Source organism: Carassius carassius, chromosome 24 (assembly GCF_963082965.1).
Source record: "Carassius carassius chromosome 24, fCarCar2.1, whole genome shotgun sequence".
NCBI lineage: Eukaryota > Metazoa > Chordata > Actinopteri > Cypriniformes > Cyprinidae > Carassius > Carassius carassius.
Window position 1 is genome coordinate 16,573,470 of NC_081778.1, and position 14,458 is coordinate 16,587,927.

Sequence of the window (14,458 nt, forward strand, 5' to 3'; positions counted from 1 at the left end):
GCAATGGCTGTTTCCCGCCTCACGGGTGCGATGGAGTCACGTTATACATGGTGATTACAATAAAGTACTCTATCCAAGCTAGATTCAATCCAAGGTTATCGATGTCCCCATCTGGAAATTCATCAGCGGTTTGGCAACGGGAATCGATGCGGTGCAATCTAATAAAGCGACTCGCTCACGGACGCGTGGCCTGTTACACTTCAGATGACCACCGTTATCTTTATATCAGGCAATTACCCTTTAATCTTAGACGATTTAAATGATAGAAATAGTTCTTTAATAAAAGTTAGATACGGCCTAACGTGTAATTAATGGAAATGACTAGAAAGGTTTGTTCATCGAGGTAAATTGATCGAATTTGTAAGTGTAAAGGTAAAGTTGTACACTGGGGTAAGATGGCCCCTTTAAAATGGGGCAAAAGGCACTATGGGACATATTGCCCTAAAACATTAGATCGCTTGAAAATGTTAAAGATGAAGTGTTAAAGAGTGAGTGAGAGTGAATCTGAGGATTTAGCTTTATACCTTCACCTCAGGATGAAGCAGTCTGAGGTGTGTGTGTGTGTGTGTGTGTGTGTACAAATTGGGGGGAAATTAGTAAGTGAGCTAAACCCAGATAAAAATAAAAATTTTGGGGACATCAAGGGACATATGTAAAAAATTATATATATAAATAATAATAATAATCTAAAAGAACAACAACAGAAACATAGTAATAATACTACTAATAAATACTGTGAAGGTTTTAGGTTATAGTATTTAAAATTATAGTCTTAAGTCTTACCCATTTAGACAAGTAAACGTGTGTGTGTGTGTGTGTGTGTTTAAACATGCTATATAAAATTCATAAGTCATCACAATATTTTGGAATCCATTGTTATGTATGTTATTTAATAATTCTTCAGCCTGAGAACGATACTGTAAACTTCCTAAGTCGTCACAATCTAAAACTGAATAATTCAGTCTCAATGCATTCTGACCGTGCAATATTGTGACATTTTCAGGTTTAAAATTGTTGAATATAATTGCATTTCAGATACCTCTCTCTATGCGTCTGTACTAGTCATTATAAAACATTTCATTACAATTTATTCAAATTACATTGCCAAAATGTGCAATTGTAATAATTTAATTAGATTTTCCCAAAATAAAGTTATTAGGATTAATTTAGTTGAGATTAAATGTTCTGCAAGGTCAGATGACATTTGGGTCATGTCCCCCCTGGGGGCTTCTTGCCCCATGTCATGGCCCCGATTCATAATTTACATTTTTATGACTGCTATATTCAACTGTAAATGTGTTTATGATAGTAATCAAATACTTTTTCCAATAGTGTCTTGTAAATATAATTTTTACACACACACACACACATACAGTATATGTAAAAATGATTAAAAAGACTGTTTAGCTGATATTTTGATGATTCCATTAATACCATTCAAATAATACTGAGAAAATCTACATTCAAGCCTTTGTAATACTTATATTGTATTATATTGAATTAATATAATATGTGTGACTGAAGTACTCTCACACTCATTTAATTACAACTGTTAAGTTAAACGTCATCTTTTTACATCATAATTAAAGTTTAAAAGAGATTACAATTGCTTTATTACAACTGTAACACATCTTTATCACAATATATACTTTCTACAGAGCTGTGTCACATGCTTATAAATGCGCACGCACACACACACACACACACACACACACACACACACACACACACTAGAAGTGCAAAGGTTTTAGTTAGGGAAATCAATATGTTAATGTTATACTTTTGTTCTTATTCCTGCACCCCTGAATCCAACTTTCTCTCTATCAGTATCTCTGTTTGTCTTCATTACTTGAATTACTGGAATATATACCTATTAGAAGGAGGTGTCCATAAATAATGATGCAAAGTACAAAATGTCACATCTTTTCTCTTTATCAGGATCATATTTCTGAATGCTGAAATATTTCAGTAATGCTTCATTCCAGCATGACTCATGTACCTCTCCTTAAGGAGTGGCAACTTCTTTTCTACGAAACTCCAATGAAAGGCTGAATCATCACTCACTCTTGTCAACAGCTGACAGTACAACACCATATATATATATATAGAGAGAGAGAGAGAGAGTTTCTCACAAGTTTGATATAGTTTATACTGTTTTATATTGTGTGTATGCCATTAATAAAGATATAAAACACAGAATTTGAATATAGATTAAAGAGCAGTATTTGACTGTTCAATGATATTTTGTACAATTTATTGTAAATTAATTAAATAAAAAGAATCAGATTTTGTTTTACAAGTAAATACTATTTTAGTCTTTTAACTTCATAATTTCATATTTAATTCAATGTTACTTGCAGTTTCTTTTTAATTATTTGTGATATATACAAGCAATTTCTGATAGAAAATTATTTAAAAGAAAAACATACAAAAAAAAAAAATTCCCCAGTGTACGCTCCTTTTTGAATAGCATTATTTTACAAGATTAGAGTACGTTTGTGTCTTATAAATAAACAGGGAGCATATTATTGCACCTTTTGTTGTTTGCTTTTGGCCTCTGATAGAGCATGTATTGTGAAGATTACAGTACATATCATACATTTGACTCTTTAGTGAGTTTTAAATATTCTCCTCATCATAACAGCTGAATGTGGTGAGAACACCTGGAACTGATCAAAGCACTGTTGACTTTAATCAATATATTTTTAGAGTGCCAATATTATCTTGATAGCTGGAGAGAATTTCAACTCTTTGATTTTTTTGTTTTTTTTAAAGTGTTCCATGTATTAATTAGACAATATTTAGGTAACTTGGTATATTCTGTGTACTATGTTGGACATCTGAGCTATTGTTCACACACTTAAACAGATCGTGTTTTATTAAAGTGTCCCAATAATTTAATGAGGCTGTCATGATTTTTTTACATTAACATATTTTCATATAAGGCTGATGATACACGGGGCAGCTTTCTGAGCAATGTTGTTTGGGCACTTTCACATTGAGGATGGGTAACAAATATCTATCGGTACTTTAGATCGGTCGTGGGCCCTGTGTCTCATCTGGTTGCCTGTTGACGCACAATTGGCCAAAACAACACAGCTCAAAAAGTTGCCCCGTGTCATCAGCCCAATTGTCATTTTTCTTTTTTTGAATGGTTTTAATTTAGAGACTATGTCGGAAACTTTGAAACTCATCACTGTTGCATTTCTTCAAGAGACACATATCAATGATGTTAGCCATGTTGAAGACATTTGTGGTTGGAAACTATTTTACTGTTTTTATCATCCACGTAGCAAAGGTGTTGCAATACTGTTAAAATATATATATATTTTTTTGATAAATTAGATTATACAGCTTGGCCGCACATAATAAAAAAGGCAAACAAGCTGATTTTGCTAATTTTTTTTCATGAGTCATGACTGGCTCCAGATTCACTTTCAAGTAACACATTCTGTACAAGAAAAAGGAATTTATACTTTAAAAAAAAAACACACACAAAAAAAACGTGGAATGTACAGGTTAAAACACCCTCTGGAGTCTAAGGGTATTTTGGGGGCCTGGTGAAGTTTTGTCTGCTTTTTCTTCTGTGTAGGCGTATTCAAGCCGCGCGTTTCAGTTTGAATCTGCGTTCAGCGCGGGGGCGTGGTCACATTAGATATAATGAAGGAAGACGTGAAAAACGGACATTGCGTTGTTTTCATATGGATTACCTTATCACAGAATATCTGTTTTCGGCGGCACTTGTTTAGTTTAAAAGTAGACATGTCAAGATATCTTTCTATAGATATCTCATCTCTCTTCGTTGAGTATTCACGGAGTTATAGTTCATTTTAATGACGTGTTTGTAAATGAAGATAAGCGCAGACAAAGGCTGCAAACAGCACACCTTGTTTGTTATCTTTATTTTATAAGTGCACAAAGTTTTGTTGATATTATGTCTGTATCCAAAAAAGTAGACCCTTTACAGATTCGATTGATGTATTGCTCTTATCTGTACGATTAAAACTATGAAAAGTGTAATACTGAAAGTGTAATTTAAGTTCTTTTCGAGGTTATCAGGAGAAAATGACTCATAACGCGTATCCACGTTAATCGACTCCAGAGGGTTAAAACACATTAGGTTTTATTTTTGTTGCTCATTTTGCCGTAGAAAAATGGCTAAGATAAAGTTCTTCACAGAAGATCCTGATCACTTCACAAAAATGTGAAACATTCAAATTACAAAGATACAAAGATAATGACATTCCTACACATAAAATCTGTAAACTATTCTGTTTTGGCAGACATGATTTGCATCTGAAAATATGAAATTAACAGAAAACCATCAGAAACTAGAGAAACAAAAACAAAACATTTATCATTACAACAGAAACTGTATTAACATTCTAAAACTCAAAAAGGGGACAAAATGACTTAACTATTATTAGAACTGAATTTAAAAAAAAAAGTTAATTTCAAACATTTAAAACAAACAAACAAAAAACAAACAACATTACTTAAATTATTTAAATAAAAACATTTCCGGCTTCTCTTATATTGGGCTATTTTACATATCAGTATTGGTATTCTAGATATAAGCACCAAAACAATATTATATATATATATATATATATATATATATATATATATATATATATATACAGTATATATTTTCCTGATAATATGTATAATTCATTGTTCAAATTAAAAGTACAGTAAATAAAACATCTTGATAAAAATGACGGTTAAAAAAGGATATTAAACAACACTAAGGAAATATAGTTTTCTCTATAATCAATGCATTATTTCAGACTAACTGAAAAAAAAACTGATTGCTCATGGTAATTCCTTTTGCATATTCCCTTATTAAGGTAGACAAAATGAACACTTTCATTACATATAATTCACATACCCACAAACAATCATGTGTGAAAACAAACAATGTTGTATGAACCTGATTAAGTGCCTTATTAAACTGCTTGCTTTACAGAGAGTTAAGAAACACGCAGACCAATCAGAGGAGTCCATACTGGGAAATGACTGATCATACATTTCTCACAAGTGACAAACAGGAAGTAGTTTCTTCTCTTCCTGTGTGTTCCATGCAGGCCGTCACTCAGTCACGCAAATTCCAAATTTCAAATAAATTTGAAAGAAATTCAAGACACAAAAATTCCAGGATATTCCACGTAATTCCAGAGTTCTGCCAGGTTGCATGAAGTCAATACAGCAAAAAAAAAAAAAAAAAAATTAAATGCTGTGGTCTGGCTTTGGTTTCAATGCGTGTGTGTATATGTGAGTGTGTGTGTATTATATATATTATAAATATGTATTTATATTTTTTTTCTTTAAAGAGAAAAAAAAAAAGTACACTTAAGTATTTTTCCCCCCAAGCTGTTGATCACTGGATATGGCAGTGCTCACACATTGGAATGGTCACTCCGATCGGTCCCTGATCTTTCACTCAGTAGTACAAACAGCAGGAGCGGGAGCTTCATCCTCCTCGTCTTTGGCTCAGTTTGTTGTACAGTAGGACAGAGGGGGGGAGCAGGGGCTTGTAAAGGAATGTCTGACTCTCAAGGACAGAAGGATTAAAAGAAAATGAACAGTAAGATAAGCTCTTTGAAGGTAGATTAGTGTCGCTCTGTTACAGAGTGAACTTTCAGCAGAACAGACAGGAGTAAGGAGCCACTGAGAGTGGACCGAGAGAGAGAGAGAGAGACAACCAGAAAGGAAATGGAGGGATGGAGATTAATAGCGTGACAAAAATGACAGAAAAAAGGAGTATGAGAAAGAGAGTCTATGTGTGTGTGTAATCAACAGAAGTAGAGCAAGAATTTACTGTAATGCAACTGGTTATGGAGGAATATCTACAGCAACAGAGCACTTGTTTTTAGGTTTTAAAAATAAATATTAGAGAAAATAAGGCAATAAGAGGAAGATGAGGAGGAGAGAAAGTCACTGGACGGACAGCACTGCTGGGTGATGGTCTCTCTGTGTCTATAATAATCATAAAAAGGTAACAGACAAACAAATAAATATGATGTAAAAATACAAATGCAAAACAAACAAACACACTTGCATATACATATACATATATTTGGGAAGCACACTATATCGGCATCTGAGATTTTGAAAACCAATCCGTATTGGAACATATTGGAAATGTATTGTTTTTAACCATTTTAACATTTACATAATCATCTAGCATCTTTATGGCTCCTGAATCCTAAGAATGCAGTTTTCTATGCATAAAATAGACTTATTTCTGTTTATAGTGGTCATAAAAAATTAAATCAATGATAAAAAATAATTTAGCATAAGGTATATGCAAAATCTAATTCCAATTATATTGTTTAATTTTGTTCCTGGTGTGGCAAGGGCACACACAAAACCTGTTCATAATTAAAAAAAAATGATATGATCAACAATAATATAAAAGTGTATGTATTAAGTAGTGTAACCATTTTAATTACTTTATTAAAGTAATGTAAATGATTACATTTTCAACTGTTAATCATTTTCAAACATATGAACCAGACAAGATTAACCTTACAGTAGAACTCAACAATAATTACTGTCAGATATTCAAAATCTTTAATCACCTAAATTAAGATTATAATTATTTATTTTTAAAGCATGGCCACCACAAAATCAGACTTGAGCAACTCTTTACTTTGAAATAACACACACACACACACACACACACACACACAATATTATTCAATAATAACAAAATAAATAATTTGCTTTATTAATAATTAAAAAAAATAGTTTTGTAGGTATACATCATATTATAAACCAAGGGACTTTGCAAGTAAAGTGTATGCCAATAAACACTAACCTTCTCGTCTTGATGATCCAGCTGTTGCTACAACATATAAAGAGAGGGAGGGAGAAAGAGAAAGAGAGATGTGAGACGCAAGTGATTTCTATTTTTATTTATTTTTTTGTAGAACAACAAACTTCGAACATCATTCTTGAGAACAAATGAGGAGAAAAATACACATAGAGACACATTTACCATTACTCAGGCAGAAACATAGTGAAAAATTACTAACGGCTGCGCAACCCCAAAATACGTCCTCAATGCAAATTCTATTAAAGGTCGCACACAGAAAGATAGCAGAAAAAAATGAAGGTGGAAGGAGATGAAAGATTCTGCAAGAAACAAAAAAGGTTGTTTGAACAAAAGAGAGGAGTGTGGAAAAGGAAAGATTTAGATGGGGAAAAGTAGCAAGAGATACAAGACTGATCAGAGAAGGGCCACAAAAACAACAAAGATAGAGTGATGGAGCGAAACACAGGAGAAGACAGAAGAGAAAAGACGAGAGGAGGAAGTGTGAGAAAAGCAGAGGGAGAACAAACAGGGAAGAGAACCTGAAAGAAGGTCAGACGGCAAAAGGAAAGAGACGAGAGTGGGAAGGAGGGAGGGAGTTTGTGTCTGTGTGTCACTCTCTCAACAGGGGGTCAGACTGAGAAACATAATGGAGAAAAGATGAATGGAGAGAGAGAAAGAGAGAGCGAGAGACATACAGAGATATCGCAGATGTGGAGGAAAGTGGAGCATGGCAGACTCAACAAGATCAGAAAAATGTTGAGGAAAACTACAGAGCGAGTTAAAAGTGGAAGACAAGTGTAAAAACAAACATTAAGATAAACTTACAAAAAAATGAACATGAAAAACTGTTAAATTCACATGAGCGGTATTCTATGACTGCCCTTTTTAGATTTTCAATTTTGAAATCAACTTCTTGTCTTCACGGGTATGTTTGTATAAAATGGACAAATAACAATAGTTATAAATAGAAGGGTTTAAATTAATTTAATGTACTTTCTCAGTTAATCTGGTCACACAAACTGCATGCATAATAATTCTGAAATATTTGGAAAAATGGTTTACAAGGTTTTAAATGAAGCAGAGCATGTCACACCGCAGGACATGTCAATTTTCCAAAAGCATTTCACGTCAACTAATTGGCTGCTCGTTAAGCAAAATCAAGTTAACACACATTAGTTCAAGTTAGTTTAACCCATCATTAACACTGGACTAAACGGAGAGATAAAATGCCTTCTTTTGATGAGGAAACTTGACAACATGACTTACATGACAAGGGCATGAAATGATATAATAGGACTAATCTAAAATCCGCATTGTAACCAAAAATATCATAAATAAATAAGAAGCAAATCGTTATTAAGACAATTAAACGAATTGCAATAAAAATACATTCTGCAAAACACAAAAACAGCGTGCAATTATAGATTTGGAAATGCTGAGAGGAGTCCGAATTAGACAGTTGTTTACATTTGACAACACACAAAAACGTAAAAAAAAAAAAAAAAAAAAAAAAAAAAACGTTAATCAGGCATTAAATAAAACGAAGATGAATAAGAATTGATATTATTATTATTTCTATTTTCTGATCTTCTTTAATTACCATTCAAATATACCAAAGTACATAATTTTTTTAACGTTGTTTTGAATAGAAAAGGCACCTAAAACTGTAATGAAAAAGAAAAAAAAAGAGATCATTAGTCTTGAAGAAAAATATATTGTTTCGACAAAGGTTTACACCTATTTTTCTCTCTTACTAAAGTTAAATGAAATGTTTGCTTCAACAAAATGGCAGTTTTTGTTTTCAAGCACAAAATGGCTGCAGTTGCGCTTTCCTTAAAACATGGCTGCCATGGTAAGATGCAGAGAACGCCCGGGAAGAGGATACGAGAGATTTAAAGAAGAAAAGAGGGCTTCCCTGCTTCTGCATTTGCTGCAATTTTACCCTTTACTTTGTTATTACGAAATGAAATAATTCGACTCGCATGCCGAAAACGTAACTGTAATTTTCCCGTTTATATTTTCGGAAAAATCGGTCACTTCAAGGAAAAACTACACTTGTGTAAAGGCACCGAATTAGTGTTTTTTTATTATTTTTTTCCGCTTTGGAAAAACGCTCTGGTGAATGACAAATCTAACAAGGCGAGAGAGGTGAATAAAAGGGGGAGGACGAGGCATCCACTGAGGTGGGCAGCGCAAAACGGACAGAGTTTCGGGTTTTTAAAACAATTAAAAAGCTGAGAAACGGACAGAAATGGGAAAAGGAAATGGTGAGCTCACAGCAGGACCGAGCGAGTTAAAAAGAGTCTAAAAAGACAGGGATCAATTAGAGAGAAAGTAGAACTGACTGAAATGGTTTTTCACAGCAGGGGAGAGAAGGACCGAGTAAGACGCTGAGGGAAAAAAAACAACAGCAGAATTAATGTTTTGACAAGTTTCCCCCGAGAAAGTGCAGGGAGTGGAGCAAAGTGAATGGGATGAAAGACGAGGGGCACCCGGGAGCTGTTTTCCATGAGGCGCCACTCAATCAAGACCAAATATTGGCAAGTTTTTTGTGTCGGTCGCACTTTTACGATTTGAGTATACCAAAATCCATGTATAAACATTATAAAGCTTTTCCTATGAGCATTGGTGCATTTTGCGATATATATACACACGAGTGCGACACATTGGCAGCTTTTGGGGATCCTTCAAGCATGAAACTGTTGCTGTCAGGGGGAACAATTTCACTGTTACACTCCATGAACAGCAGAATCCGTCATGGTCTATAATGAGCGCTACATTCAGTCAGACTTTTAATAATTCACATCCAGCTCAATACGTTTCAAATGAATATAAAGGCTAATTTCACAGCGTTAACCGACCTTCCAACCAACTTGCGTCTTGATTCCCTCTGGTATTACTGATCTATTTGCATGTTCTGTTTCCCATGAGCCTGGTCATTAAGGCTCAAATGACTTAGCGAAATGAGCTCGACTTAATTAAACTTTAAATACAGCTTGCTGCTGGTGCCGCGTGAATGAGATTTAGCTCCGGCTGCGGCAGCAACGTTGTTTCCACGGCTCTGGTTTTGAGGCAAACACTGACAGGACTCGAAGTCGAACACGGACTGTCAGATAAAAGACCATCCGCAGGAAGGAACCGAAGTCGGTTTGTGGCGCTACCAGGAGGAACAAACATCAGCGGTGCTAAACATGCCCTGACGTAAAGTCCCGTCACACAACTCTCTATTCATTGGTCTTTACATGCAAGTGATCAGAGGAAAACAGCACAGGGAAAATGCTGTAAAGGTGTGCAAGAAGGTATGTGGAAAATACAAAGGGGCTAAAAGCCAAATTTGGTGGAGAATGCAGAGATATTTGAAAGCAAAGGTGGATAATAAGAGCAGATCTTAATTTGAAATGCTCCTTTTAGGCTTGTAGAAAACAACAATGAAATAAAATACATTTTAGTTGATGTCAGGAGGGCTGAAGCATGGTTAAAGCCAATAAATATTACAATTTAATGCCAAATAAAAGATACACACACAATTGCTGAATTTAAACGAATATTACAATGGTATCGCTGTTGTTTAAATAATTTTCTTTTCATGGATGATAAACGGTAAATGAGTGAATAAAAAATGAAGCCAATAATAATAATAATTGTTTGTATAGAAGTGAATACATGAAGACAGTATGAATTCTGCTAAAGAAAAAAATTACAGTTTGAAAAAGAAATAATGAGAGATTGCTGCATTTTTTAATTATTGCATTAAAAAATGACAAACGTAAATATAATAAAAAAATAAGTTTTATTTTGTATTATGATATTATATAAAATGATATTTTATTGTCTTATATACACCACTATTTCCTACTGTACAATATTTACTCAAAATCAATACAAAAATACTAAAAATGTGCATTACACATTGACAAAGCTGACACAAGAATTAATGAATACTTACGTTAATCGGCCAACCAAGCACATTTGTCAACCAAAATCCTTAGAAATGGTCAAATATATATATATATATGAATGAATATAAATAGATTTGTCTATAATTATTCAAGAACATGATGCAAGGGCTAGACAGAATGAAACATGAGATGAAATCCAGAAATGGACAGAGTTTGTAAAGAGACTCAGAGAAAATGTAGTGGATAAGACTCTTGATTAGTTTTGCTCTGGTAACGACAGATCATAAAAATGAGGGAGGGAAGGAAAAGATTAAAAGAAAGTGTGGGGGAGATTAGTGCCACTCCAGGAATGACTAAACACTAGGAGGAGAAAGAAAGAGAAAAGGAGGGAGGGAGAAGCAGGGATGCTACAGTTTAGTCTGGATTAGTTTCGGTCAGAGAACAGAAAAAGAGGGGAAAAGATAGGGAGAAAGGGAAAGAGAGGGATAAAAGAGATGGACCGTCTGAAGCAAGAGCATGAGAAGGGGAAAATGTGCAAAGACGAGGAAGAAAAGTTGTCATTCCACGCATTCATTAAAGCATCTACCACGGATAAAGTAAATGTTAATTCAAATGAATGAAGAAAAACTCCATCTTTCTCTATCAAAGTTTTGCTCCAAACACAAACACATCCACCTCAGATCATTCTCAGCTACAGATGTTTCACATACAAACATTTCAAATCAAATCACAGAAACATTTTCTGCTCCAGCCACAAACTAGAAACTAGATATTTCTCACTGAAGGTTACGCAACACTCAGAACGAAGCAAAACATCTCCTTAAAGGCTTCAAGAATTTGATTTCACAACAGAGAGGTTCTGTTTGATTTACTTGATGTGGAACAAACGCAATGGTTATCCACTTTTCAAACTACGAAAAAGTCACTGAGATATTTAAATACAGTGCTATTGATCTCAAGTCAAACTAGCCAAATGTCAAATATTTTCAGAGCTGATTTACTACAAATGGTGGCAAGAAAAGTTGGAGAGCTGCAAGAGGCCAGAAGGCAGGTTTGGGGCCATGACAGGACTTGGATATTGGGTTAGACAGCTTCTGAGTCAGTGTGTGTGTGTATGTGCATGTGTGTGAAGCAGGAGGTGGAATTGGGTCGGACGGCTTACGGACGGGACTGCCATTCCCACTCTTACTGGGCAGCATTCCCTGCTGATCCCGCATCAGCCAAGCCGAGCGGAAGGTCAACATAACTGCAGGGGTCTGAGAGCCAGCCTCTCTCCACGCACAGGACACACACACACACACACACACACACACACAAGCTTTCACACATAATGCTATAACAAAATGAAAAAAAAATGCCAAATATAATTTAAAAAATAAATATCAATTGACAACAGTTTATAATAAATTTGATTTTGTTGCTGTACCATTTATCTTACAATATATAAAAATATACATTACAATTCCCATTTCAAAACAAATGCATTTATCATAATTTAAATGCATTATTTAATGTGTGTGTATGCATGTATGTATGTATATATATATATATATATATATATATATATATATATATATATATATATATATATATATATATATATATATATATATATATATATATATATATATATATATATGCATACATACACACACACACACACACTTAAAGTCACTTGACTATACACATTATTTTTTCTATATTGTTTATCTACAAAAAATACATACAAATTCCAATTTTGAAACAAATGTATTTTATTATAATTGTGTTTATTGTAATTCAAATAACTACTACTACTACTAACTATTATTATTATTTAATATAAAGATAGCTTTTTTATATACATACATTATTTATATACAAATTAGATTGTTATATTATCTAAAAAAATACATACAATACAGATTCCAATTTCAAAACAAATTAATGTTTATTATAATATAAATGTGTTATAACATTATTATTATTATTATTCAACACAGACAGGTTGACTGATTTTCTTGGTAAATTATCTACAGAAAAAAATACAAACTAATTCCAATTTCAACTAATTCCAACAAATGTATTATTTTATTGTTGTTTATTATAAATATTATGCATATTATGCATGTATGCATATTTATAAAATTTGAAAATGTATGTGTTGTTTTCCATATACAACAACGTCAGGTGACTGTTCAGGCCAAGACAAGTATGAGACTTTCTTTTCTATTTGCTACTTTAACCTCCATTTAAACCATTGTGCTGCAGAAAGAAAAAAGAAAAGGGAGGCAAAATAGAATGATGAGCCAGAAAAAGAATGCATTAGCAGAAGAGGGGGAACCAAAAAAAAAAAACCTTGGAGGATGAAGAAATGACTGTACTTACTCGGTGGACAACACACAGTGACTCGTAGTTTCATACATGGGAGGGGGGGTCCGTCGTCTGTGGACAGTGCTGGAAGGAAAGAAAGACAAAGAGAGAGAGTAAAATAGCAGACTGATGTCTTTGACACTGGGAAAGAGGAATCTACATTTGTTGCCACCAAATTGATGCTTTAGACTGCTTGCACAAAAACACAAGTACACATAACCCAGGGCCATAAAAAGACAGCTTGACTCCGATGGAATGGCTAATCCATTAGCACACGCAGGAGCTGTAACGGGCTCGTTAATGCTGAGCTCGGCACGACCGACTGTGAGCCGTTCCACAAATGATGGACACTCGGATGCAGTCAGATGGGCTCTGCGCAGACATTCACACCTCATAAACGTACATGATTACACCGTTACAACATTATTTACACACCTGGAGGTCATATTTACTTTCAGCTCATCTCGAAGTGTGATCCCAGCGTGACTGCATATATTCGTTTTGAATAAAATTCCACAACACAGTTGCATCAGAATGCTCAAACACAGCCTAACATTTCCTCAATGGAAAAAAAAGAATTAAACGTGCTCGGATTATAAAACATTGCGGATGTTGATGATAATGTGTGTATATTTTACATTAAACTACATTTCTGCTTTGTTCTTTACTGCAAATGAAAGGTTCTCAGAGCGCTTAAGCCCTTTAGGAAGAGAACATATAATGATCTTCATTTACAGCTGCACTGAAACTGCAGCTTGTCAAGCTGCTCATTTAAAGTTGTTCGACTGCAGTCAAAAGCAGCTTTTTTAAAAAGTGGTTCAACACTGGAACTGAAGGCCTCAAAGTTTAGTTTTAAAGTTAAGGAGAACCTGTCTGACAGATTATAAGAGACCCAGTTTTAGTCATAACACAATTTTGACAAAATGTGTAGCTATTGAATTTCATCTAAATTCAAGATAGTTTTATTTATTTAATATTTTATTTGTCAAACAGCAGTATTTATTTGACACAAATATTCAGAAACCTAATTAGGGAGACAGCATTACACAGCATTTGAACAAATCATTTTACACTAAATATCACCAATAACTCCACAAAAGTGCTATATTTCTAAATACTATATTAAAACTTATATTTTAATAGGCTACTGATTAGTTTTTTATTTTTTGAGTGCACACTATTTTAATGTATTTTGCTAAACAAAAATGTATAAATTTCTACGTTACAAAAAATCCTCACTGCACCTTTAACATGATGACTTCAGCTAAAGCCTGCAGCTGTTTTTTTGCATTCTGCATTAACATCAAGGGTAAGTCTGAGGTTAAAGTTGTAGGTACAGATAAAATGTATGTATATGAACATGTACACAGACACACACACACTGCAA

At 33.9% G+C, this 14,458-nt stretch overlaps 1 protein-coding gene across 1 annotated transcript in view; it reads right to left on the reverse strand.

The window, feature by feature from the left end:
* Positions 1 to 5,337: 5,337 nt before the first annotated feature.
* LOC132102989 (ephrin-A4-like) overlaps positions 5,338 to 14,458 on the reverse strand; it is a 44,868-nt gene continuing 35,747 nt past the window's right edge. The window contains exons 3-5 of the mRNA XM_059507764.1: positions 13,087 to 13,155; positions 6,824 to 6,850; positions 5,338 to 5,979 (exon numbers count right to left, since the gene is read on the reverse strand). Coding sequence (XP_059363747.1) covers positions 5,873 to 5,979; positions 6,824 to 6,850; positions 13,087 to 13,155 — 203 coding nt within the window. The 3' untranslated portion in view covers positions 5,338 to 5,872. The remainder of the gene's footprint in view (positions 5,980 to 6,823; positions 6,851 to 13,086; positions 13,156 to 14,458) is intronic.